Here is a 25711-nt window from a genome sequence, read left to right on the forward strand (position 1 = left end):
GAGAATACGGGCGAGTACAGAGGGGAGCTTCACTGCATTCTATGCACCATCGACATTAATTCACGTTCATATTTGTATGATGCGACCACTTTTCACTTACTTGTGCCTGGTTCAATTGGAGCGGTGAGCTGAAACTGCAGCCACTTGCTAGCCACCTGAAAGGTTACCTCCGGGGCTATACGGCAGGCCCATCGGATACCTTCTCCTTGTTGAGCTCGGAATGCTGAAACAAGCATGACATATGCAACCATTCACTGAAATGCTAAATCGATGACTGAATTTTTTCATGTAAATGTATAGAATTCTATATTAAGAGGACTGCATTTTGAGTCACATGGAAGGTGAATCAATAAAAAAAAATTTGGCAATAATCTCAGGTCAGGAGATTAGAGCAGTCGGACATAACACCGTAAACAACATTTTCTAAAGCACAGCCATGTTTAACATAAACATATAAATAACAATTGAGAGCATTTGTCAATCCACTGCTGGATGAATGCCTCCCCATGCCGTGTTAGTAATCGGAGCTGTGTGACCATATTTCACGATTCTGTTGGTTGAATTCATGAAGAATGGCCCACGACCGATACAAATATAACTCGCCAGGAATGGTTCAGATATCTCTCCCCACTGTGACCAGGAATCAAATTCTGGTCACCAGCTTGAGTCTTGTGCGTTAGGTGCTGGTGCCATCACTTTCCAGCACTACGGTTCAATGACCTGAAGTGCACCCAAAATGAAAGAAAAACTATTCACAAATCTAACCAATGTGTGAAAGAAAAAAATGCGTAGTCATAGTATACACCATACACAACGGAGGACGTTCCATCATAGTTAGATGTTTAGAGTTCCCGCTGCGGGTGAAGGTGTAATCTCACTTGAGAAAAAGCTGTTGTATTCCTCGTCGCTCTCGAAATCCAGACGAGAATACTCGCAGCTTGGGCTGTCATTCTTTGAAGGAAAGCCAACCTGTGAGCATCCAAAAAGTGTAAGCATTACGAAACTAAATAAATAAAGATGGCACATTTTAAAACGTAGATACCCCTAAGTTGTACTGACCTTTAGCAGTTTTGTTGTGTAAATGTCCAGCAATTGTGGCAGGATTTGCAGGAGCAAAGCATCCTGAGAGATGATTTCATGGCGAAAGAATGCACACCATGTGCTCATTGTGCTGAAGCTGAGATACTGAAAAGAAAAACCAATGACAAGTAAAACATTTTTCACCCGATTATAAGAAAACTGTAAAATATTATGATTGAGCGCAATATAAGAATCAAGTTGCACAAGTTGTATTTGTTTGTTTACATCTTCACCTCACCTGACTGGGATGTTTGGTGAAAGCCAAAATCGACAGAAGATACTCGTGAAAAGTTGCCGGTTGCACGACACTTCTATCGACGCCCTAGCAGCAAAGGGGTTGTGAGAAATAACACGCAAACATTTTTACATGCAAAAAAAGGCATTTTAGGCAACGCATTGAAATTATATTTAACCCCGAGGTCGATTGTGCATTAACTCACCAAAACAGCATTGAGCTGCACCCCAAGTGCTATGAGCACCTGGCACAGCTGCTTCAGGAAGAAATAGTGCCTCTCTTCGAGCCCTGCATCGTGAGCAGACCTGGTTGGACCATCGGAACATATCGCCATAAACAGTGGGGTGTTAAAATTATTCATATAAATCCAAGCAATGAAACACAGGCTTTTATAGTCACAAGACATATAGGCTTTCCTGGACCAAAAGGGCATTATTTATTCTTATTATTATTTTACGAGCAGGCAATTGCATACCAGAGCGAGACACATTAATGATTTTAGAACTAGGGGCTGTTTAGATATAATTCTAAAGGCATATGTGGGACCATGTGTTTCAATAAGTTAGAAACGTCAAAATGTATGTAAAGGAATTTGTAATATTTAGATTTGGACCATAACAGTGACACATACAACAGTCTAGAATGTTAATTTGAAAGTGGACACACAATTTTGGTCATGTTTGCAGCATCAATTGACCATCAGTGGTGAGGATAATCCATAAAAAAATGTCGATTAAAAGTGTACAAAAAAAATTCAGTAACTTCACTACTTGTGTGTCTAGATCACACGTGCATTGTTACTGCATAACAGGCTTACACAGCGGCCTGAAGGATGGACATCATGGCTGGCTTGGAAAATAGAACCAGCAGCGGCTTCCGTTCCTCCATCTTACCCTGCCCAAAAAGGTCAACATAAACAATTGACATGAACACTGCAGCATGGCCTTAAATATTTAAAGGGGAGGCATCCCAAAACCCCTAGGGGAGGTACGACACAATGTTGAACTTTAAATAATTGTTAAAATGTAAGCAAGACGAGTAACAAAATAATCAGATTTTGTCGATAATTAATTCTGCTCTAGCTCACACCGATGTATGAGGAGAGGCTGTGACAACCGCCACATTTCAACTGGTGTAATACATTTTAAAAAATATTTGACTTGACTCAAATTTTTGCAGGGGGAGCCGAGCCTTCAGCAGGGAAGAGGAGGCGCTCTGTATCCTCCACAACGCTACAGAGCTGTATCCCATCACTCTTCACAATAATGTCCTATGTATAAACAATGTACGTAATCCCCGTCATACAAATTCGAAATCTATCATAATCAGATAATACCCTTTGCTTTCATGCATTTTTATTACACAAAAGAGCCACGCTCCGCGCACACCTGTAATGATTCATCATCGCTGAAAGTAATCACTCGTTTAAAGTGATGCAGGATTACGCACTCCATTTTACAACTGGCCATCTGTCCCACATGTACTACCATATGAATCAATGACCTTAATACCACAGTAATTAATATTTTTCAGCTCGGATGTGTATTATAAAAAAAAATATGTATTGAGTACGCAAATGTTTACCTTTCGACGAACAATGAGCAGTAAGCACTCCGCAGCCTCCAACTGAAAGCGTGGCTCTCCCAGGAGTGAGCAAAGCGTGCGGAGAAGGGCACAGTCCTTAAATGCCAGATGCGTCATATTCACCCACTCCACAAAGCCAGCAAGAGTTGCAAGCGTTGCGCACGCCACCCGGCAATGAGTTGTAGCCTGTCCGACATCAAAATACATTTACCAAAGCTCGTGAGACTTGCAATCACGTGAATGCCTAAATGTTAAAATTAGTGAAGTGCGAGAACATTTTAATAAAATCTAGTTGACCTGTTTTTGCGCTTCTTCTGTTGGAGAGTCTTTCTGTTGGAGAAAATTTGAAAATAAATTGTCAGAATTCAAAACATAGCTTAGAATCCTTGTTCTGTCCAGCTTAAATTTAATAATATTAAACTGCACTGGATGCAAAATGGATGTACCCATGGAATTATTTTCACTCATTTAATTTTTCTGGATAATTTAAACTAAGCAATGCTGGAAAGGACAAAAGGACATGTGGTCCAATAAACCAAAGTTTGGAGTATGATTTTATTGCATTGGAAAGGATAATGAAAACTGAATGCACTTTAGTATTAAAATGGACCCAAGTCTAACCTACCCCCCAACCTGTATCCTTTCCTTTAAGATGAACACGAAATACTGGTGCCTCCTCCACAATAATGTCCTGGCTCATGCAATCCTGTCAGCAATTTCTCACGAATGACCAAATAATGATTAAGACGGCCTATTTTTGCCTGATATGTAACAAAACGATTTATTTTAGTTCTCGAAATCATAATTTCCTTTGAAAATAATTCAGTGAAGACAATGAGGACTTTAAGACAATTACAATTACATTTAAAGGCATGTCCATTTAAACAATTTGAGGACCGCTTCCTGTATCTACATGAACATTGGCAATAACTTATTGGGGGGGGGGGTTAATACATTGAAAAGAATCCCACATTAAAAACAAATAGGATAATTATTACTTTGGAATATTTCACCTATTAGTTTGCAATTAATTTGCCGAGATGCCAACTACCTCGCCTAGTATACAGGAGTTTGTGGGTTCGATATCCAACCCTAACGCCTGTATATTCGGAGTTTGCATGTCTCTCCCTGTGGTGGCGTGGATTTTTCTCCAGGGCCTCCAGTTTTTCTCCTCCACATTTAGAAATGTGCGTTTGAGAGTATTTGGCTGCTATAAATGTCTACGTGCTAAGCCAGTTCATTGAGCTATCAATTGTGGCCAGGTTGTTTCTCAAAGAGAGTTATATAGCTCAGCGGGCCTTACTTGGTAAAATAAAAACAGAATAGAATAGCTAGTAAGACTTACGAGTTGCTGGAATTTGTTGGAGTGTTCTATGAGAATATCCAGTAGGAAGCCCAGCAGCATCACATTCTTGTGGGTAAGCGCCTGCATGATATCTCTCCGTCGCTGCTGGGGCAACGCCTGGAAAGCCACCACATCCTCTGCCAATCTCAGCAATACTAGCAGCATCAGCTCCGCTTGTGTCTCCTACAAGGGATAACGTGAACATCATACAATACAGTCATGGTTATTTTTTTTAAATACCGTTATAGGATTTGCATAGCCATTTCATGGCCATTTTAGGGCTATGGAATTTGTTACAACATAATTCATTTTTGGAAGGTATAACAGTATTATTTAAATGTGTGGTTAATGATTATCGTGTATGAACTGAATGTACATCAATAATCAATTTTGTATAATGAAATGCGTAACTAACGGGTAAGATAGAGAACTTTCACAGAAAAGCAAAGAAATGTGCAATTTACTTCAACAAACATTTTTAACCATAAGTTTGAATAGTTAGTATGTATGCTAAAATACCAAATTCAATCCTTACGCCTAATTTGCTGGTTGCGAAGAGTTCTTGCAGCATCTCAGGCCATTGTTGAGGCCACTCTCGTTTAATCATCTCTACCATTAGCCGTGAGACAGCATCTTTTATGTAGGGTTCTTCTTCCAGAAGGTGTTTAGTGCCCTACACACACACGTACACACATATACGGAAGCTTAGTTTACCTATACATTTCATTTTCATAAAAGTTGCCATTTCCAAATTGGTGGTTTCTTCAGTGAGTCACTATTTTATAAATACCTGAGAAAATCCTAACACAGATGAATAAAGCAACAACTTAAAACACTTATTTGTTAATGTAATAAACTTAATTGCAAGGATTTGATGGTCAAGCTGTATAACTCGGATTTGTTTGCAGATATTTCGCTCCACATGGTGGAAGCTTCTTCATTATTCATTCCTGAAGCTCCCAGAAAGTGGGGCAGAATGTCATACATCGTACAGCCATCGTACGACAACACATGGTACAAAAAATGCATCGGAGAGCTATGAAAATATACATACAAATTGCTAAATATCCAGAACAAATGACAAAAGAGTTTACTCTGATCATGAATATAAAAAAATACAATAATACCTATATATTTGAATAATTGTTTAGCTTCATTATCACACTTTCATTGTGTTGTAATTGCCACACCTTTGAAAGTAGCCCCATGACATTTTCTTTCACTTGACACTTCTCCACCTGGCTCATGTTATTCCAGCGAAACCTGGGAGTAAAAAAAAATGCCCATCAACACCATGAATGAAACACACACGAAATGCAGGAGAATCCACTGCTGGGGGCACCATGGTGGCGAGATGTTAACGACCTCGCCTGATATGCTGGGGTCGTGGGTTCAATCCTGACCCTGATGCCTGTATATTGGGAGTTTGCAAGTTCTCCCCATGGTCGTGCGGATTTTACTGTGGGTCCTCTAGTTTTTCCATCCACATTTAAAAACATACGTTTAGAGAATTTAGCCTCAAGAGTCAAGGCACTGCTCCTCCGGATTGAGAAAAGCCAGCTGAGGTGGTTCGGGCACCTGGTAAGGATGCCCCCAGGTAGACTCCCCCTGGAACTCTACGGGGCACGTCCCACTGGGCGAAGACGTCTCGGCCGGCTTATAAACGCCTGGGAATTCTCCAGGAAGAGCTATAGTCTGTCGCCAGGGAAAGGGAGGTCTGGACCGCCCTACTCAATATGCTGCTGCCGCGACCCTCACCAGGACAAGCGGATTGAGAAATGAACGAACGAAATTTCCATGTGATCAGCCACTTCGTTGAGCTAAAATACGTGGCCAGGTCGCTTCTGAAAAAGAGCTACATAGCTCAGTGGGCCTTACCTGGTAAAATAAAAATAGTTAATAATGTTTTTGGGTCACTTACTTAATGCAGTGCTCCAACAGTTGCAGCCCAAAGTGTCTCACAATGCCTGCATTGTCTTTGTCTGCCATCATCATTCCGCACTGGACGCACTGCGGGGAGTTCTGTTTGAAGTCTTCACAAAACTGGGATCGTTCACACAAAACAAAACAAAAAAACGCCTCCTAAATATCGTGTAACAACGAGGAAAATTGAACAAATACAAGTGTGATAAAGCAGCATGCAGACATTCATTCTTGGAATTGCATTGAGAAACAAAGATGAGCAACTGGATTCGATATGTCCGGGTTAATGACATAATTTAGGACACATTGCTCGCAGAGATGATGGCAGATCGTCACCATCATCAGTTATGATCAATCCACTGCTCGATAAAGATCTCCGCAAACCGCCGCTATAACTCACAATCTTGTAATGCAACAAATCATCCAGCACCTGCGTATAAACTGATTTTATCGTTCCATCTCCGCTGCAAAGACCTCTCGGGCGCATTTCATTCCTTGGCTGTCATTCAGTTATTATTATTTTTTATATTTTATAGTATTTCATTAACCTCTCTAATCCATGTTCCACTTTCTGTCACTCGTTGTAATTGCGAGCACGCGTCCCTTCATACTTATTTGGACACTTTTCAGTTTTTGGTCTATCTTTCTTTTGTAAATGACCCATGTTTCTGAAGCACGTAACAACAGGAGACACAATGATGAAAGCCGTTCTTTTCCCGGCACATTGGTTGTACCTTGCTTTGGCAGACGGCCAATGCTCAAGGCATGAGTGGCAGCCAAACCATGGAACGTGTCCTAAAAGTACGTCTACCCGAAGAGATGGAGGAATTAAACTGAACTCGTGCGATAAAATCAGCTCGTGTGCCTTCACACAGAAGCGGCTTGAATTTGGCTGACTGCTGCTCATCGTGAACTATTCACGCACCGTGCAGCCTCAGTATGCATTGTGTGCGCTCAGCCTCCACGCACGGCGCAACACTTAAATGATCAGTAACCAAACCGACAATGCTTTACGTGAATACTACGACGTCAGTGTACAATGCACGGCCGAGAACGTCGGCGTAAAATCGCATTACGTATGGCGCCCAGTAAAGATCTGTCGAATGAATGAGGTGGCGCTGGGTGTCGAGATTACGTCTGCGTGACAAAAGCACCACGCATCTCGCACACAAAAACTCCACGTGCACCGCACAAAACGCAGTAACTCCACATACACACACACACCACGCCGGCATAACGTACAATGATGGCCTTCGGCAGAGGCCGAAATGCGACAAGGCGGAGTACTGCTACTGCCACATTCTTAATCCACTGCTGGATGCCGGCCCGTGCGGCCCCAACCCACACTACTTCAGCACACTGGGCAGTGCGGGATTGGTGAACCCCGGGCCCCGTTGACTTGGGAGCACATATGGTACAGTACAACAATGCATTTTTTGGCAAGTCCAGAACCGCGTCTGATAATAACTTGCTGCTGCATTAGAAACAAAAAAAATATATATCAAATGTACCCTTAAACGTGGCCCATTGAGTGAGCGAGGCCTACAGCTTTTTGCGGGCCCCCCGGCCTTTCCTGAACAGCCGGGCCGTGCCATGCACGGGACAGGACGGCGGCGGCGGTGGTACGCTGACTCACCTTCAAGGCCTCCGCGCGCTGCTGATGCGTCGACGCCGAGTCCATGACCACGTAGAGCGCTCTTATGAGCTCCTCGCAGACGGCGGAGATTTCTTGAGCCATTATCGCCGCGAAGTATAAACGCGAAGGTGCGGCCCCGATACGATTGTGGCCGAAACGGCAGAGAAAAAAAAACAGGCGAGAAACACCGTGGCCGTGAAGCGTTCCACGCGAGTTCAATTCCCTAGCGCGTTTAGGCGATCCGCCATCGCGATTGGCTCAAGGCCCTCCCCCACCCCCCAACTACCACCACCACGCGGCCGCGAGGGCGCGAAACCCCATTGGCCACCGCCTCGCACCGCGTTCCAATCGGCGGCGACGCCGTCCCTGAGCGCGCTACCAATTCCATATGGCGATCCGCCGGGGTGACGAGCCATCAATTTGACGGCAACTTCGCCACCGGCCGTGCTCCGTCCACTGCTGCGCGTGAGGCTTCCCCTTCCCCCGAACCCCCCGCCCCCCAAAAAATCTGTCTCTATCGCTAGCAGTCTTTCACTGCGGTAAGGGGCATCTGTGGTAACCAGCCACGCTCGATCCACTGCTGCATTTGGAGGCCTCGCAGTGACCAATCTCCACTCTGGTGTAGATGGGGGGGGGTGGGAAACCTGGGGGCAGCATCGCTGGAAACGTTCTTAAAACATCGTCAGCGATTGCTATCTTGTCCCGCTTTCGCAAAAGCAGTCGCCGTCCCTCGCAGCGATCCACAAGATCTAGCTCCTTCCTCGACCACGAGTTTGGTGTTTTATTAAGAGCACGTTGCACCTCCTCTTGTCTGCCAGCCAGCCACTCGTTAATCTCAACCACAGCGCCCAAACATTCACACAAGCGACGTTGCCCGACTTGTACACCGCGATTGTACTGAGAAAGGATCGTTGCTCGAAAGTCGCCTATTTTTTTTTATTTAAAGGCGGTGTTAGTGACAAATGCGTTGAGCATTGTTCGATGCCCAAAGCCCCGTTAATTTGGGTAACAATTCCATGTTTATTTAGCTTTACCCATCGAAGACACCGCTGCTGCTGCTGCTGCTGCCATCAACCGCATGAGAACGTCAACCGGCCGATGCACAACATTTCCCACATGAATGGAACATTAAAAAAAAAGTCGCAGGCGTGCGATTGTGGACATTGCGACCCAAAACGAACGGTATAAACTTAAAAGCAAACCACTGCTGTATAGTTAACGGAGGAATTTGAAAAACGACACGAACTCTTTCATAAAGCCCTCCCATGGCGAGCAGACCTCGGCATTGGCATTTCGCTACTGAACGATAGAAGATAATTGGGTAGTATAGCACGACATACCGTGTCAACCCATACGGTTTACCCGTATTCTTGCCAAGGGAAATTGAGTTTTCAGGTCCATATGGCGTACAGCCGTTTCAAAACGGGCATTTTTTTATTGTCTGTGTTTTTTTTCCCCTTGTGATGGGATTTTGTAGGATGAACGTTGAGATTTATAAGGGTACAGGGTGACCAATACGGTCTGAAATGGTCTGTAATAAGGTAGGTACTGAAAATGGATTGACAGGTGTGGCATGATGAGTAAAAGAAATAACTCTTGGGGCTGTGAAGAAAGTGTAAAGGTGTGACCCTGCAATTGCTTGTGCACACCACTGCTGACGGCAGCTCGAGAGCCCCACTAGCTAATGTTTAAGCGATGGTCTTTGCTAAGGTGAAATGTCACGACAAACACGCTAAAGCAAAATGTAGCAATGGCCAACACTCCTGAAAAGTTGTTTACAATTGCATTACCATACCTCTCCATTGAGTTTTGGACCAAGTTTTGTCATAAAGCCTCTAAATTACCTTTATTCTCTGATCCACGTGTTACTCCTTCTGACTTGAAGTAATTTCAAGCATGCATCTTTTTGTTTACTTTCAGTTTTACCCTTCTTTGGTTGTTTCGGTAAAGTCAGGTAGAATGAGAATAAAATAATACATTGATAAAATAAAATAACACAATAAAATTCTCACGACGTTTCGGCCACAACACAAGCGGCCTTCATCAGGTGAAGGGACGAGACTGTCTGGAGGACAGCGCTGGAGCGAACACAGCCAAGCTCAGACCGCGACCTTTAAGCTGTGTGAGAAGAAACAGGATGCCTTGACAAAGGAATTAGCATAGAATTTAGCATTGAAATAGCTGAGTGATTAGCTTGTGACTGGTCACAGAAATGGCTATGTTAAAGTCAAAGCATACACATCCACAGAGGCACCCCTTGACAAAGGAATTAGCATAGAATTTAGCATTGAAATAGCTGAGTGATTAGCTTGTGACTGGTCACAGAAATGGCTATGTTAAAGTCAAAGCATACACATCCACAGAGGCACCCCTTGACAAAGGAATTAGCATATAATTTAGCATTGAAATAGCTGAGTGATCAGCTTGTGACATAGCCATTTCTGTGACCAGTCACAAGCTAATCACTCAGCTATTTCAATGCGAAATTATATGCCAATTCCTTTGTCAAGGCGCTCTGTTTCTTCTCACACAGCTTAAAGGTCGCGGTCTGAGCTTGGCTGTGTTCGCTCCAGCGCTGTCCTCCAGACAGTCTCGTCCCTTCACCTGATGAAGGTCGCTTGTGTTGTGGCCGAAACGTCGTGATAATTTTATTGTGTTATTTTATTTTATCAATTTATTATTTTATTCTCATTCTACGTGACTTTACCGAAAGAACCAAAGAAGATGAATCCTTGCAGTCATGAAAGCTTTAAATCGAAGTTTTACCCTTTTCTTTGTAATTGTCCATGATCCTGATCTGTATCGTATAGCTGGTCATATCCTCCCACTTAATAGTGATACAATAATGTAACCTTATTTCTCTTTTAAATTAGTTTTATATAGTGTCAAGCATGGCATAGCAAAGAGTTTTTTTAGAATAAATTTGGAATCTTAATTTTAGGCTATAATCACCAGCATTGGTTCGTGAGGCTGCACTTTTCTGATAAGACTTCAATTTGAAACGCTTTCTGATGTCTCCTACCAGTAACATAAAGGCACCCAGTGGCATTAACGTATGATCACTGATGACACTGAAATTAGATCAAACATTTCCCAAAATGAACATTAAAGTTTCCATTGGCATTAGTTTAAAAAGCATGCTGATGAAGCGTGAAGTTAAAACTGGACAAAGGCTGCCCTGTTTAAACAAATGCTAATGGAAAACGTGTTATTTTATTTTCACCTACGTGACTTTACCCAATAGAACCAAAGAGTATTTTTTTTTATATTCTTAGTTTTTTCGGTAAAGTCACGTTGAAGAGAAACAACAAAATAATAAAATATATATAAAACAATAAAAAAAATCTCACGACGTTTCGACCATAACTCAAACGGTCGTCTTCAGGTGTGTTGGTTCGCATAAATTTATTTTTAAACGGCGCATTTATTTATTTATTTATAAAAAAAAAACGTTAGCGCCACGCGCAACGATTTAGCAGTTTACCCAGGACTAGTCCATCTATATTCTGAAAAGAGGAGGGGGGAGACGAATTTTTTTTTTATATGTAATGTATGCTGTCTGAAAGCCACTGTAAGCGTGAACAATCAATTAAGACCTGAAATGGTTTATCAAATCTTTCCAATGATTGCTAAGATAGAATCCATCTTCTCGGTTGAAATTGTCTCTGTGCTTGTATATGTGGATAGCCTCATGAACGAATCTCTCATGGAAGCCAGATGGCTTACTAAGAACCTCTGTCTTGGAAAAGTCAATGGCATGTGAGCCTACTGAATTAGAACAATGATCTGCCACGGCCGAGGTGTTGGTCCTACCGTGTTTAAGGTCTGCTTTGTGTTCACGAATGCGGTCCGAGACATGGCGTTTGGTTTCTCCAATGTAACTACTACCACAGATGCAACTTAGTTTGTAGACACCAGGGTATTGTATGTCCGGAATCACATCTTTTACAGACGGAACCAGATCACGGATTTTATGTAATGTGTTGAAACGGACCTGGATCTTGTGTTTATTCAAGATTTTGGAGATCTTTTTTGTGATCCCAGCAATGTAGGGTAAAGTGATGGTTTTGAAAGGCTCCTCAAGAGGGTTCTTCTTCATGGTTTGAGTGATAGCTTTGCGGATTGTATAGTCGGAGTAACCATTAGCCCTAAGAGCTTGGTGTACGTGCTTGAGTTCACTGCTTATGTGTTCCTGGTCGGATATGCATTGGGCTCTATGATACAGAGTCTTGATGAGAGAATTCTTCTGTGATGGATGGTGGTGGGAATCCGGTTTCAGATAAGCATCCGTATGGGTAGCTTTCCTGTAGACAGAGTGGCTCATTGAACCATCAGGTCTCTTTTTAATTAGGACATCCAAAAAAGGTATCTTGCCATCTATTTCGACTTCCATGGTAAATCTGATGGCTGGGTGTATGGAATTGATGTGGTCGAAGAATTGGTCTAGAGCAGGCCGGCCATGTGGCCAGATGACAAAAGTGTCATCCACGTACCTCTTCCATAAGGTTGGGCGCAGAGTGGCAGTCTGGATGGCGTCAGTCTCAAATTTCTCCATGAAAATGTTAGCTATAACTGGAGAAAGGGGGGAGCCCATTGGGGTGCCCTCAGTTTGTTTGTAGAAAGTTCCATTCCAAGTGAAGTATGTATTGGTTAAACAGTGTCTCACCAGGGGGGGTACCTCAGTGTTTAGTCCTTGATGAACCAAGTCTTCAATGATTGCAATGGTGTCAGGTACAGGAACCTTGGTGAATAAGGAAACTACATCAAAACTGACAAGCTTTTCGTCTGGAGACAGGGAAATACCCTTGATTGTCGATACCAGGTGAGTAGAATTTTGTACCGCAGAGGTGGTCTTTCCAATGAAAGGACGCAGGATTTCAGACAAAAAACGAGCTAGTTTGTAGGTGGGGGAGCCGATAGTAGAGACTATGGGACGAAGGGGTGTATCTACTTTATGTATTTTTGGTAAGCCGTATAATCTTGGTGGCCTGGCAGCAGAAGGTTTCAACGAAAACTGTTTAGATTGATCAATTAATGCGGTTGAATCAGAAATTATTTTGTTGGTTTGTGTGACGAGGCTGTTGGTGGGATCTCTTTTTATTTTTGTATAACTACCATCGTCGAGTAATTCTTTAATTTTGTTGTTGTATTCTATTTTATCCATGATGACAGTAGCATTGCCTTTGTCAGCTGAGAGGACTACAATATCATTCCTCTTTTTTAATTTATATAATTCAAAACACTCATCTTTGCTGAGGTTGCTAGCTGGCATCTTAGCGTTTTTGAGGGTTGCAGCGATTTCAGATCTTGCTACGTCTGCAGCGATGTGACCCAGGCCCCTGAGAGCAACGTCTACTTGGGCAATTATATCATTAACTGGTATGTGTTTAGGTGTGACTGCAAAGTTTAGACCTTTAGCTAAAACGGATTTCAGACCATCGGAAATAGAACTGTTACTGCGATTAATTACGACTTTATTAACGTCTAACTTTTTGGTGTGTGGGTCCGGTCTTTTGTTGAAGAGGAGGTTAAATTTGGAAATCAGGTTTTCCTTACATTTGGTCGACATAGTAGCAGCTGAAGAGGCAGTCATATTGTCTACATGTTCCCAATCCGATGTGGACATTGTTGCCGTCAATGATAAGTGTGATTTGTAGAGTGTCTTGTCTAACTGATCTAGTTCGGTGCGTATAAGTCTGATTTTTTCTGAGATAAGAGCTAAGCTAGTTTTGAAAAGAATTCGTTTCGCATTAGAAGAAGTTACAGCAGCAGAGGTCAGTGTAAATGCGATTGGTATTACCCCAGAGTCGCGGCATCTCTTCAGGAAGGTGAGAGACTCGATCAGCTGAGCTTTCTTATCTCGGAGTTTGTTGAAGGATCTTAAAGTTATGTGAAAACCCTCCCCGTAGAGGCGATTAAATTTTGATTTAAAGCTTTCGTGACTGCAGGAATTCATATTCTTAGTTTTTTCGGTAAAGTCACGTTGAAGAGAAACAATTAAATAATAAAATATATATAAAACAATAAAATATTCTCACGACGTTTCGACCATAACTCAAACGGTCGTCTTCAGGTGTGTTGGTTCGCATAAATTTATTTTTAAACGGCGCATTTATTTATTTATAAAAAACGTTAGCGCCACGCGCAACGATTTGGCAGTTTACCCAGGACTAGTCCATCTATATTCTGAAAAGAGGAGGGGGGAGACGAATTTTTTTTTATATAATGTATGCGCGTGGCGCTAACGTTTTTTTTTTATAAATAAATAAATGCGCCGTTTAAAAATAAATTTATGCGAACCAACACACCTGAAGACGACCGTTTGAGTTATGGTCGAAACGTCGTGAGAATTTTTTTATTGTTTTATATATATTTTATTATTTTGTTGTTTCTCTTCAACGTGACTTTACCGAAAAAACTAAGAATATGAATTACTGCAGTCACGAAAGCTTTAAATCAAAATGTAGTATTTTTTTTTATTTAACTTTCTGCCGAAGGGCAGGTTCTTATATCAAGTTTCCTCCATCCTATCCAATCTTACACTTTACTCATCATTTAGTCATCAATTATTAAAGTTGCCAAGCAACATTCCTTTTTCAACCTCTTGACCCTTTTAAAGCTTCCTTCAGCAAATCTTCACCTGACAATACGCCCAATCCAAATTTATTTGGTATTTTATTAATTAGTATAATTAAATGTCTCTCTTTGTGAACTTGCTCAAGCCTTTTGTTATTTTTTCTGTCTAGTTATTTGCTTCATTTTATACGACACATACATCCAAATAAAAATCCATCTTTCTGTTGTCTTCCTTCAACACAATGGCAGTGTTGAGTGCCGGTCAAAGAAGCATAAAACATTTGATCAGTGAGAGGTTCGGCCGCACGCCACCCTACTGCTGTGTGTAAAGTCAAGGTGCGCAGTGGGGACCAAGTGTCGAGGAGAAGTGTGAAGCTAGCTGGCCTCATTACTCCTGACTGTGTCACACCTGGATGTCGCTCTCCTGGCCCCGTCACACCTGGCTACACCAGACCGGAGGCATGGACTGTTGTGAGTGACTGGCTGGAGTAGAGGCTGCTACAAACCTTTTTTTGGTCAAGGGAAGTAATAATACACGATGTCTTACTTTATAAATGTCCACGTCTGTGTTGAATATAACACCACACTCCGTACTAGGCTCTTTGCGAGTCTCTTCTGTCATGATGTCCTCATCCATCTTAAAAATAGCACCTTGTACTTCGTGGATGCCGCTATGCCCATGACAATTCTCGTTCTAATCTCCTTCGAGCAACTGCCATATTCTATCAAATTACTACCCACATACCTGAATTATACCACCAGTTTTATCTGTTTTCCATTCACTCTGATATTTAATCTTCTTCCACTTTTCCGTTCAAGGCTGATAAACAAAACTTTATGTAATGTTTCGATTTAAAGCTTTCGTGACTGTAAAAATTCATCTTCTTTGGTTCTTTTGGTAAAGTCACATAGAGTGAGAATAAAATAATAAAGTAATAAAATAAAATAACACAATAAAATTCTCACGACGTTTCGGCCACAACACAAGCACCCTTCTTCAGGTGAAACAACAGAACTGTCGGGACGACAGAGCTTCAATTGTCGTCCCGACAGTTCTGTTCTTTCACCTGAAGAAGGCTGCTTGTGTTGTGGCCGAAACGTCGTGAGAATTTTATTGTGTTATTTTATTTTATTACTTTATTATTTTATTCTCATTCTACGTGACTTTACGTAATGTATTGTGCGGGGGTTGCGTCGTGGTTCAATCGCTCATGCTATGAACCCGGCAACCTCAGAGCTAAAAATCAGTGGCGAGTGATGTCTGAGCCGGTTCTAGGTCCCTCCTTCACCAACTCACACTGACCAGCGTGGTGAAGTATGTTCACACAAACCTGTGTGACCGACATGGCATGGGTGATACCTTCATCCGGCAGCGAATTGAGGCTGTGTAATATGTGTTTTGTACTTTATGTACTAAATTTTACAAACTCATGAAATAATTTTAGCAGTTTATTACCTTGCCTTTTTCAAATCATATAACTATATTGCATATATTTCCCAATATCGTAAAAAAGAAGAGCTTTTTTAATGGGCTCTCACCTGGCACATAGGGATTATGTTGTATTTGACATAATTTAAATTACTGATTTAATCATTCACAACTGCAGGCTACATTAATGAAGTGCCATCATGGCTAATTCACTTATACATAATAAAGGTTTTTGAGTTAGATCGCGTTATTTATAAATGTGTCGTAACCCTCCACCACCCGACACGGCCAATCAGCAAAAAAGTGTCACGTTGACAAAAGACAAATAGTTCACTACTTTAGCCCACCGGTGTGTTGAAGAGTGAATCCACAACATTTACAGTTTGAGTAGTGCGACGTTTCGCTGGCGAATTGCCCGATGATGCTGGATGTAATTATCAGCGAAACGTCGTACTAAAGTAATGAACTATTTGTCTTTTGTCAACGTGACACTTCTTTGCTGATTGGCCGTGTCGGGTGGTGGAGGGTTACGACACATTTATAAATAACGCGATCTAACCCAAAAACCTTTATTATGAATAATATTGGTCCCGAAAGCCTACGTGTTAAACTAGTTCACTTATAGTTGGATGTATTTCATTATCTGGCTTATGTATAATATTTTTAGTGCTGATGAATGTGCATGAAAGGCTTCTGGTTTAATCTGAAGTACAGTACGTAAAAATTACTACCACAGCACAAAGTAAACCCAATACTGTACAGATATTCACAATTATAAATGGAGTGGCAAAATAATCTTGTCACGTTATGCAAGAACACTCATGCCATTTATTTTTGAGGATTAAAATAATTAGCTATCCTTTTTCTTTAACAAATGTTATTGCAGATACATTATTTCCCATGTTCGCAGATGTTTAATGACATAGGCAATATAGTGAATAATTTTCATGGTTTTTAATAAATGAAAACACAGTAAAATTCACTTTTAATGGTGCTATATCACGTTTTATTGGTTGAAAATGGAAGTCCATACCATTTAACTACAGTTTTGTCATTAAATTAAATAGACTTTGATATATATTTTTCACTGACTTCATGCGGCAGATTCCGTTAATTCTAAAACATTGCCTTGGCACTTTTATTCCAACAGATGGAGGCCAAGACACATTTGGGAATAACTAAACAGCTATTCAATATACATCCCTGCAGACCCGACGCAATGCGGAAGGAAAAAAAGCACTGTTGATATTGACCAAAATTTAATGGGCATGCCATTGTGTACCAAATGATAAAGCACATAATTTCTGTTAATATATGACAACGAAAGGAATGTATTCGGCCTTACACAGCTTTGCGCCCACGTTCACAGTAAGGTACGATCACATTTAGACAAGAAAATGATTTGTGACACAATAAAGTCAACAACATGTCGTGTAAGGGTCTCCAGATGTTCAATAAAGATAGCAACATAAATGCTCCACAGATCAAGGGACACAACAGGAGTGCGTGGTTGATGTGGTGGGAATCTCTTTGGTCAAGGTCATTCATGTTCAGGTGGATAAATGCAGGTTCAAGGAATTAAAAAAAACGATACCACAAACAACCTTTGCTTAATTATTTTTTAATTGTAATCTGCCTGCCAATTATGCATCGTTAGATATAACATTACAATGAGTACAAACGTAAAGCCAGCAGGACAGCGGGCAAACAGAGCTATTTGAATAAAAAGATGAGCATAAATTTAATCCATGCTTTGCTGTGCCAGCTATGTTTTCAGGGTTTAGACTTATAATATCACTAGCTATCTCAGGATTTTGTGATTTTTTTTTACAAGCAGTGCTTTTTGTCATATATTCAATTCCATCACGAAAGTGGCTGCTGTCGACTTTACTGGCATAATGGTAGGATATATTTGATGTATCAGAACCCTAGCACACAATATATTGGCTTTTGCACCATGGGGGAACATGATTGTGGTTGAGAAATGCAACTTCTCAGATACGATCTTCCTTTTTCTATTGTAATTTTGGGATATGGTGCGTGTAGTGCATAGACACAATTCTTAGCTTATTTCCAGTGTTCTGGCATGAGCTACAGGGTACGTACTTGCATTGACAGATACCAAATTACATTTATACTTGTGTGCACACACATCCACTCACATCGGTAAACAGCCACCATTTCATATCTTGCTCAATGTTTTAACCAAATTGAGCTTAAATCACATAAAGACAAGAACATGATTTGTGATGTGACAATGTAATCTCTAAACTCCACTTGACTCCAGAAAAAAATGCAATGTAACTAGCATTGGCCAAACATCCCAATGCTGAAATATTCCCTGCAAATTACTTCTTTAGAAATACACGTCGCAAAAATTGGCAGGACCTTCCTGAAAAGAAGGAATGGGAATCGGTGAGGATTTCCTAGATGAACAAGTGAATAATTGTGATGTATGAAATTTCGAAGTGTATTAACCATCCAAAAAGTTATTTGGATATTTATGAATATCATTGTTTAAACATTACACATTGTCTTCATGTCTCACAGTTTTCATTATTTAAATAGGAGCCTGATTACAAAAAAACATCTTCACTCATTGTTTTCATTAACGTTCGGATTGACAGGACAAGTACTTATGCATGTTGCATCAGAGGCTTTGCAATTGTTAAACAAGTGACTCGGACATTGGAATGAAAGTACACGCAATGTTTATTGTGGCCATGGGGAATTGCGGACTATTGTAATTGTATGGCACCACGGGTTTGTGGGCTGTGGACCAGCTCGACGTTGCATCAATAGACAAAAAAACTGTATTAACATTCCATATCGTTTCCCAAGGCAGTGCTCAAATATAGTTGAGCTCTTGTGAGTGTATTGGATCAGCAGTGCTGCTGTAGTTGAGATTTATGTTTGGGATTTGGCTCCTTGACACAGATTGGGCAGGGGGCACTGATTTCGAAATGGCATGCTGCCACCAGGGTATTGGGGCATTGCGTTGGCTATTGCTGCCAAATTAAATGTAGTTTTCTGAAATTATGCTGACAGTATTGCTGGTCACACACACACAATAAAGAATACAAATCATGCTCTTGTAATTTAAATGCTTTATCCTGTACGCTTGTGTTTTACAAATATATATTTTTTTACAATACACTTGTAATATCAGCACCAACATTGGGCGTGTAAGACAATTGATTGTTTTGTGAGCATTGCTCCTCTTGGATATAAATTCTATTTGTGTCTCTTCACCCGGAAATTAATGATCGTTTATTTCAGCAGTGAAAAATGGGAATGGATTTGCACTTCGCACTCGTGCATATTAGATGTGTGCATGAAAATTGTTATTACATACTGCGCATGTATCTGTGCACAAAGATCCCCCCGTTTAGCCTTAAGAGGCTGTTGGAGCAAATGCTGTTAGCGAGCACCTATGAAGGCCGGCACGGCACACAAAGGGGGTGGGTGGCCAGCAACCACTCCCGGCCGCCTTTGTCTCCTTAGTCGCGATGTTTACATATTGCACCAGGTACTCATTTGAGAATGAATTGATGTCGGGGAGACCCAGGACCAGTTCAGATAATTGCCAGGTTCGTAGCGCATGTGATAACCGCCACATTACCGCTCCCCACACGTGCACACCACCGTAACCACATGTATGCATGGTATGTATGGTGTCTGTATGGTGTCCATGATGCATTTTTATTTGCAGCCAACAGGGTTTACAGATGCGTGGAAATACAAGCAGCAACATGGAACACTCACTGATGGGGCACTTTGGGCCTGAAATCAGCAAGATGTATGGGTGTAATAAGATGCTACTGCATACAAAAAGATTTGGATTCCAAACTTTCCTTATTCACAATGCTCTGAGTGCTCAAGCCATTACTCAGAGCAGCTTTGAACTAAAACCCTCTCTAAGTTACACTTAGTTCCTTTATATTGTGTGAAATATTAGCCTACAGAAACTACTTCATAACCTATATTTGCTTCCACGCTCTGGCAGTTTCCAACATGTGGGGTTTTTCACGCACCAGTGTATTGTAGGTTAATATTCCAGCATGCCATGAAATATTAATCTGCTAGAATGCGAAAGCACTCGTAGCATATAGACAAAGATTTTTGTTTTTAAATAAATGAAATATTAACTACTAAATAATGAATGGGCCCTTAAAAAAGGGTGATCGTGCCTTCGGCAACATTGACAAAATCTATGTGGCCACGGTTGGAGATTTCTATGAAAGGGAGTAACCTTCGGAATCCAAGAGGCCACCATGCGTATATCTGTTATCTGCCAGTCACTCTGATCAATACTTTGACAGTCTGTCGTGCCTGTGATGTAACCTCGTTATTGCATCGATCAGTAGATATGCACTTGCTGGTGTGGTGGTTGGACTAGCCTTGCAGGTGGCGTCGGCGTCTCATTTGTATTCGTCGAAGGCCCCCAGAACCATCTCTGTCCGAGCTGTAATGATTGAAACAGGCTCAGATTTGTTAAAGGGCCATTGTACACCTAATCGATGTAAAGGGAGCATTAGACCCAGGGCAGTAATTTGGTACACAGTGTGCAGTTTAGGCAACATTACATTACGAGTAATTCAATTCGTAAGGCACCAAGCTGAGAGGTTTCTCTGCAAAAATGAAGGTAATTATTATATTAATTAACAATTAAATCGCTGTGCTTCTCAATCCCATCGAACTTGATGCATTAATTGCTTTAAGTACGGGTGTATGATGGTACAAATGCCAAGCTCGTCAGGTTAAGCATTTAATATTACCCCCATGTCTTCTCATGAAATGCAAGATTAAGTTTTGCGACACATTCAGTGCACCGGCGGCGGTGGTGGTCATATGTCATGAAAAATTGATGTTATTCTGAGGGCATCATCAAGATAATTTATCCAGAGCGTTGATTCAATTTTCCAACGCAGCGCACCTCATTGGGCAGAAATGTATGTTGCCATAGTAATATTAGGCTGTGTAAAACATGTATCTGGAACAATTTGACTGCAGGGTTGACCTAATGGGATAATACAGATGTTAAAAACAATGTGAGATGGCATAATTACAGGACTGGTATCCAGAGGCAATCTTGGGGATATTGAGGACCCAGCATGAACCACTGCCTCCACTGGTGGCATATATAAATGGAATATTAGGCAAGCATGGCATTAAAGGCAATTATACTGTGACGGCCTGCATAATAACCTTACTATCTCGGCTAATTAGCTAGGAAAATTGAAGTGCAGTACTTGACAAGTAATGCTTACTTTTACCTACCTTAAAATGCCCCACTAAGGTGGTGTAATATTAAAAGTGTCAGACTGGTGATCAGCTTAGCATGGAGTCACCGTCATGCCACTAAGAATTGCACTTTCATCATCAGAGATTACAATTTTTAATATCCTGCAGCCAAATGTCCAGACATCCTATATTGCTGTGCAACCCGGAATCCAATCAGAACGATGGCTGGCTGACACGTGATGATTCACCTCTAAAGCAGTTCAATACACGTACACGATCCAGGGTCGTGGTTCAATGAAAACCATATTGCTTTTTGTGGTTTTAAACTTTTTCGTGTAATTCTCTGGTTTGTAACGCGTCTCATTTTTGTCTCTTGTCTATACTTTGTTCGCTCGATTGTCCTAAAAGTAATATGAAATAAATGTATATGGTTTACATATACAGGAAAGCCTTGCCCAATGCGGCTTAATTGAACGCGTGTTTCGGCTATACACGGTTTACCTAATGAGGTCTGTTTTCTTGAACATGGGGGTGATGTTTCGACTCCACGTGGTTTAATGTGGCTAATCTCATCTCCGCGTCAAAAAGTAATACCCATAGAGTGGTGCATCTGTTGAGAGGTGTGAATGAATCGACTGTGAGAGCTGTTTATTTACCATGTGTATTTTGTGTATGTTTTTGCGTGATAATGTAACACTCAACGCGCACAACACAAGTGTTTACACATTGGCGAACACATCTATCCGTCCACTCGTTGCAGACGTCAGACAGATACCTATGTAGTGGTTCAACTCGGACGCAGTAATTCTTGGAGCCACTTTTATTATACTCACAATCTCCCTTCACACACCCTACAGTCGCCTAGGCTACGCACACACCCTAGCCTATACACCACACTAGCCGTCTAACACTGATGGTGCTGACCGATACCGCCAAGAACTGTATAACAGCGCAATATCAAGCGACGACGACTGCGGCGACTATGAGAATGGTGACGATGGACTTGAGCAGCACTACGGGGATCCCACTTACAGTCAACAGCCCCGAGGTCCCCTACAGGGGCCCTTTATATACTGTAAGAGTGGCCTGGCTCCGCCCCCGGCCACGCCCCCTTTCTAGAACCTCCCAGCGGGTTCTCGGTGTGCCCCTTCTGTGACCTTTTCCCCGAGATCCCCCTCTGGTGTATCACGTGGCCTGCTGACGTCAAGGCTGCCGTAAGCCGCAGATCCCCTTCCCTGCCAGCAGCCAGCGCTATGCTGCTACATTATTATTATTATTCTATGCCACTACACGTAGATAGCGAATCGTCAACACGCTCTCAAGACAACGAGACACCAGCAAGAACGCAAATGTACGCAAATGTCCACACATTGGCGAATGAGGACGTTAGTCATACGGACGTCTAGATGGCGAATCATTAACGTTCAAGTGACTGTGTTAGGAACGACAGGCTGAGAATTCAGTGTCAGGGGCGAGTGCTCTGCCCTGAGTACCGCGGTGTGGGATAGAAGTAGAGACGGGGGGTTTTGTGTTGCGGTGAAATTGAAAACTAAGTGTGTACACACACACACACACATAGAAGAAATGGAGAGCGAATCTACATCTTTTAGTACAATAACAAGGGTGGAAATCATGTAGCATTAGTTAAAGAAAGAGGGAGGGGGTGATCATTTCGGACCCAGGACCGCAACCCTGTTTTTCCCCTTAAGGTCTATTATTCGTCGAACGCGGTTTTGCCCAAAGCGGCATCTTCTAGGGACATAACCACCGCGTTCGGCGAGGTTAGGCCTGCACTGCAAAAGAAAACCTACACGCTTAATTTAACGAATGTATTTTGAATACGATAATCGATTTTAATCCATTAAAGCGTACATTATACTATACCGGGCAGCTGTAGTGTTAATGCTGTGTTAAGCTGCTGTGGTTGAACGGCATGCGATGCTTAATATGCTGCACATTCTTGCATCTGCTCCGATGTAACCAATTTCCCAGTACTGTTCCGTTCACATCAATTAAAAAGCAAACACAAAGTCAAAACAGGGCAGTGTTAAGCCCCAGACGTGGGGCGAGGGTTAGGGGTAAGGCTGGAGCTAAGGAGCTGGTTAGATGATTCGCTTTGATATGTGTCAAATAGCTGGAATTGTCATCCTGTACAGGGAGCAGCACATATAACCAAAACTCTACACATCCGTCAATAACACTGCCCTCAAATTAAAAATAACGTATCACCATCATGCTAAGTCGAAGGGCATTGCCTGAAATGTCACCGATTATTTAATTGTTTTTCTTTTTGGGTGCAGTATTATTGATGGATGCGTTGAGTTGGTGTAAAGTGGAGTTAGTCTTGCGAGTGTGTGTGCTGCCCGCTCACAGGTTTCACGTTCCTCCATTTGCCCAGTATGGCCTCTGTACTTTGCTTTTCATCGTTGGGTGTTTGCACTTCTGAAGGGGTGGGTGCCACGCTCCAGAAGGAACCATCTTACGGACGATACGCAATGCGAAGCCGAGGATATGTGCACCCAATGGAGAGTATAAACATCACAGACCATGTGAGATGCTTCAATAGAGCAGGGGGGGTTAACCCGAGCCTTCTGGCTAAAATCTCACTACAGCTCAATCGGATCTCCTGCCTTTTCCAAATTCCCTTCACGTGACTTATTTGTAAACATTTTTTTGGGCCCCTATGGTGGTTGAACATCACTGTCAACATTATGTATACGGCACATATGGATATGTATTGTTAGTTTAAATATCGTTCTTTAAAAAAAGAAAGTCTAATTAATGATGTACACCAGTTAAAATCAGCGGTGATATTGAATACGCTGATCACGAATCCTGAGACGTTATAAAATATTATAATCCCTAAGTTGGGAGAACACAACACGTTGGTAGCCAGATGGTTAATATTACACACACTCCTCTTGAATGCAACAAACGTAAAACACAAACAATGTATTTTACAGCATACATTTCAACGCAAAGTCGATAATCGAGTAATTTTCCAGACTAGGTGAGAATAGCTGCACTGGCAATTTCCATGCAATGTTTGATACGTGACAATCTGTTAACAATGCTCCAGATGTTGTGCAAGCAGCACGACTAGGAGGCAAAGACAGGGTCGCAATACGCAACGTGTGTTCATCAGAATATGTATTTACACTGGAGGAATCCGATGAGCTATGAAGCGCTTTTTCACAGATATCCATTGTACTCGGGTAATAAAGTAAAGTTGTGGCCCACAATTGTTTACTCACACAACTGCTGGCGGAGGCGCCTCCACGAGAGGATGTTCTAAAGAGTCCTCGGCTCGTACTTTGGCCTACTCTTCACGCTGGCCAGACGTGAGAGGAGGTGGCGGGGGGGGTGTTAAGAAACGTACCTATTGTTTCTACTGCCGTGCCAGGAGATCGAACCGGCGACGTCTGTATAACAAGTGCAGTGTGATCACCATCACAACACAGTAGCAACCCGGCAGGTCATTGTACTTCTAATATGTCTACGAATACTATTTTTACGATGCCAATCAAATGCAATGTATTTTTTTTGTAAAGGCGCAAATGGAAATCGCAGTTGCAAATTATTGAAAGATGATTGGAATCAAAATTATGAAATAAAACAGAGAGATGAACAAGAGCAGGATGAAGTGTTTTATTTTTAAGTGAGCGCGATAATGAGTCGCAGCATGCCGTGGCAGCAAGTTTTCAATCTGTCCGTATTGCCAACCTATAATGTTTGGATCAAAAACTTTGAACGCTGACAAGGTTACTGGAATAATAGTTTAAAATTCCATGAAGAAGTGGCAAATACACGAATGATCACACCAAGAAACAGAAATATGAACACTTTGATCAGGGAACAAATGCAAAATCAGACACAATATTTATTTGTCAAGATAAGTAAATGGGTTTGGGCAGGACATACCTCTGGAAAGGATTATGGCCAATGGACAAGACTGGTCATGGAACGGCAGCCAATGGATAGGACAAGCCCAAGAAGACCACAAAGAAGTGAGAGTGATGATAGCAGTTATGCGCAGGACTGGAAACGCAGGACCATAAGAGATTGTGACAGAGTGGGTCGACTTTCATCCAGCAGTGGATAAACTATGGCTGATGATGACGATTATAATTATCTACAAAGTTATTGTATACAACAAAAACATCTGTTTCGTAATATGTATGAGGTAGGGTATTTAGCCCCAAAACGAATGATATATCTAAGGATAAGTATTGAGAATATCTTCAGGGCCAATATTGTAGTATAATTCTTATAACAATTGAAAATATTTTATGGTTCCCTACCGATGTTATATTTAATATAGTATATAAAAGCTACTTCAATGACTCTTAGAAATTAACTTGCACAGTACTTTGCCCATATGAATAAATTTACATAATTTCCTGACTGCGGTTTTTGCCAGAAGGTAGAAATGGCCATTGTTTCCATTTCATTGTATAGAAATATGCGATTAAACGTTCACAATGTACCCGATGAAGTAGACTTGAATTACCCTTATTCCTGTTTGTGAATTATCCCGTTCTGTAATAACACTCTATTGTCGTTTTTTTTCCAATCATTAAAAACCTACACTGCACCGAACATTTTTTTAAATGAATATTTATCTGCAGTTGTACAAGTCATCGCTGTAAAATTAAGAGA

The 25711-nt window shown here is 41.6% G+C and overlaps 1 protein-coding gene and 1 long non-coding RNA gene across 2 annotated transcripts in view; one reads left to right on the forward strand and one right to left on the reverse strand.

Annotated features, from left to right (window-relative positions):
- The window catches only part of XPO5 (exportin 5), a 29467-nt gene extending 21401 nt beyond the window's left edge, over nt 1–8066 (reverse strand). Inside the window, exons 1-13 of the mRNA XM_076071454.1 lie at nt 7804–8066; nt 6166–6287; nt 5435–5507; nt 4780–4917; nt 4245–4427; nt 3197–3229; nt 2900–3085; nt 2133–2209; nt 1521–1620; nt 1319–1402; nt 1060–1185; nt 879–969; nt 101–223 (exon numbers count right to left, since the gene is read on the reverse strand). Of these exons, the coding sequence (XP_075927569.1) occupies nt 101–223; nt 879–969; nt 1060–1185; nt 1319–1402; nt 1521–1620; nt 2133–2209; nt 2900–3085; nt 3197–3229; nt 4245–4427; nt 4780–4917; nt 5435–5507; nt 6166–6287; nt 7804–7905 (1438 nt within the window). The 5' untranslated portion in view covers nt 7906–8066. The remainder of the gene's footprint in view (nt 1–100; nt 224–878; nt 970–1059; nt 1186–1318; nt 1403–1520; nt 1621–2132; nt 2210–2899; nt 3086–3196; nt 3230–4244; nt 4428–4779; nt 4918–5434; nt 5508–6165; nt 6288–7803) is intronic.
- A 77-nt stretch (nt 8067–8143) lies between these two features.
- LOC142929713 (uncharacterized) lies at nt 8144–24683 on the forward strand. The gene is made up of 2 exons (XR_012945868.1): nt 8144–8268; nt 16959–24683. It is a non-coding gene; the product is annotated as an uncharacterized LOC142929713 (long non-coding RNA).
- Nucleotides 24684–25711: the final 1028 nt, after the last annotated feature.

Source organism: Petromyzon marinus, chromosome 33 (assembly GCF_048934315.1).
Source record: "Petromyzon marinus isolate PM22_M1 ecotype Great Lakes invasive population chromosome 33, UKy_Petmar_22M1.pri1.0, whole genome shotgun sequence".
In the NCBI taxonomy this organism is placed as follows: Eukaryota; Metazoa; Chordata; class Hyperoartia; order Petromyzontiformes; family Petromyzontidae; genus Petromyzon; species Petromyzon marinus.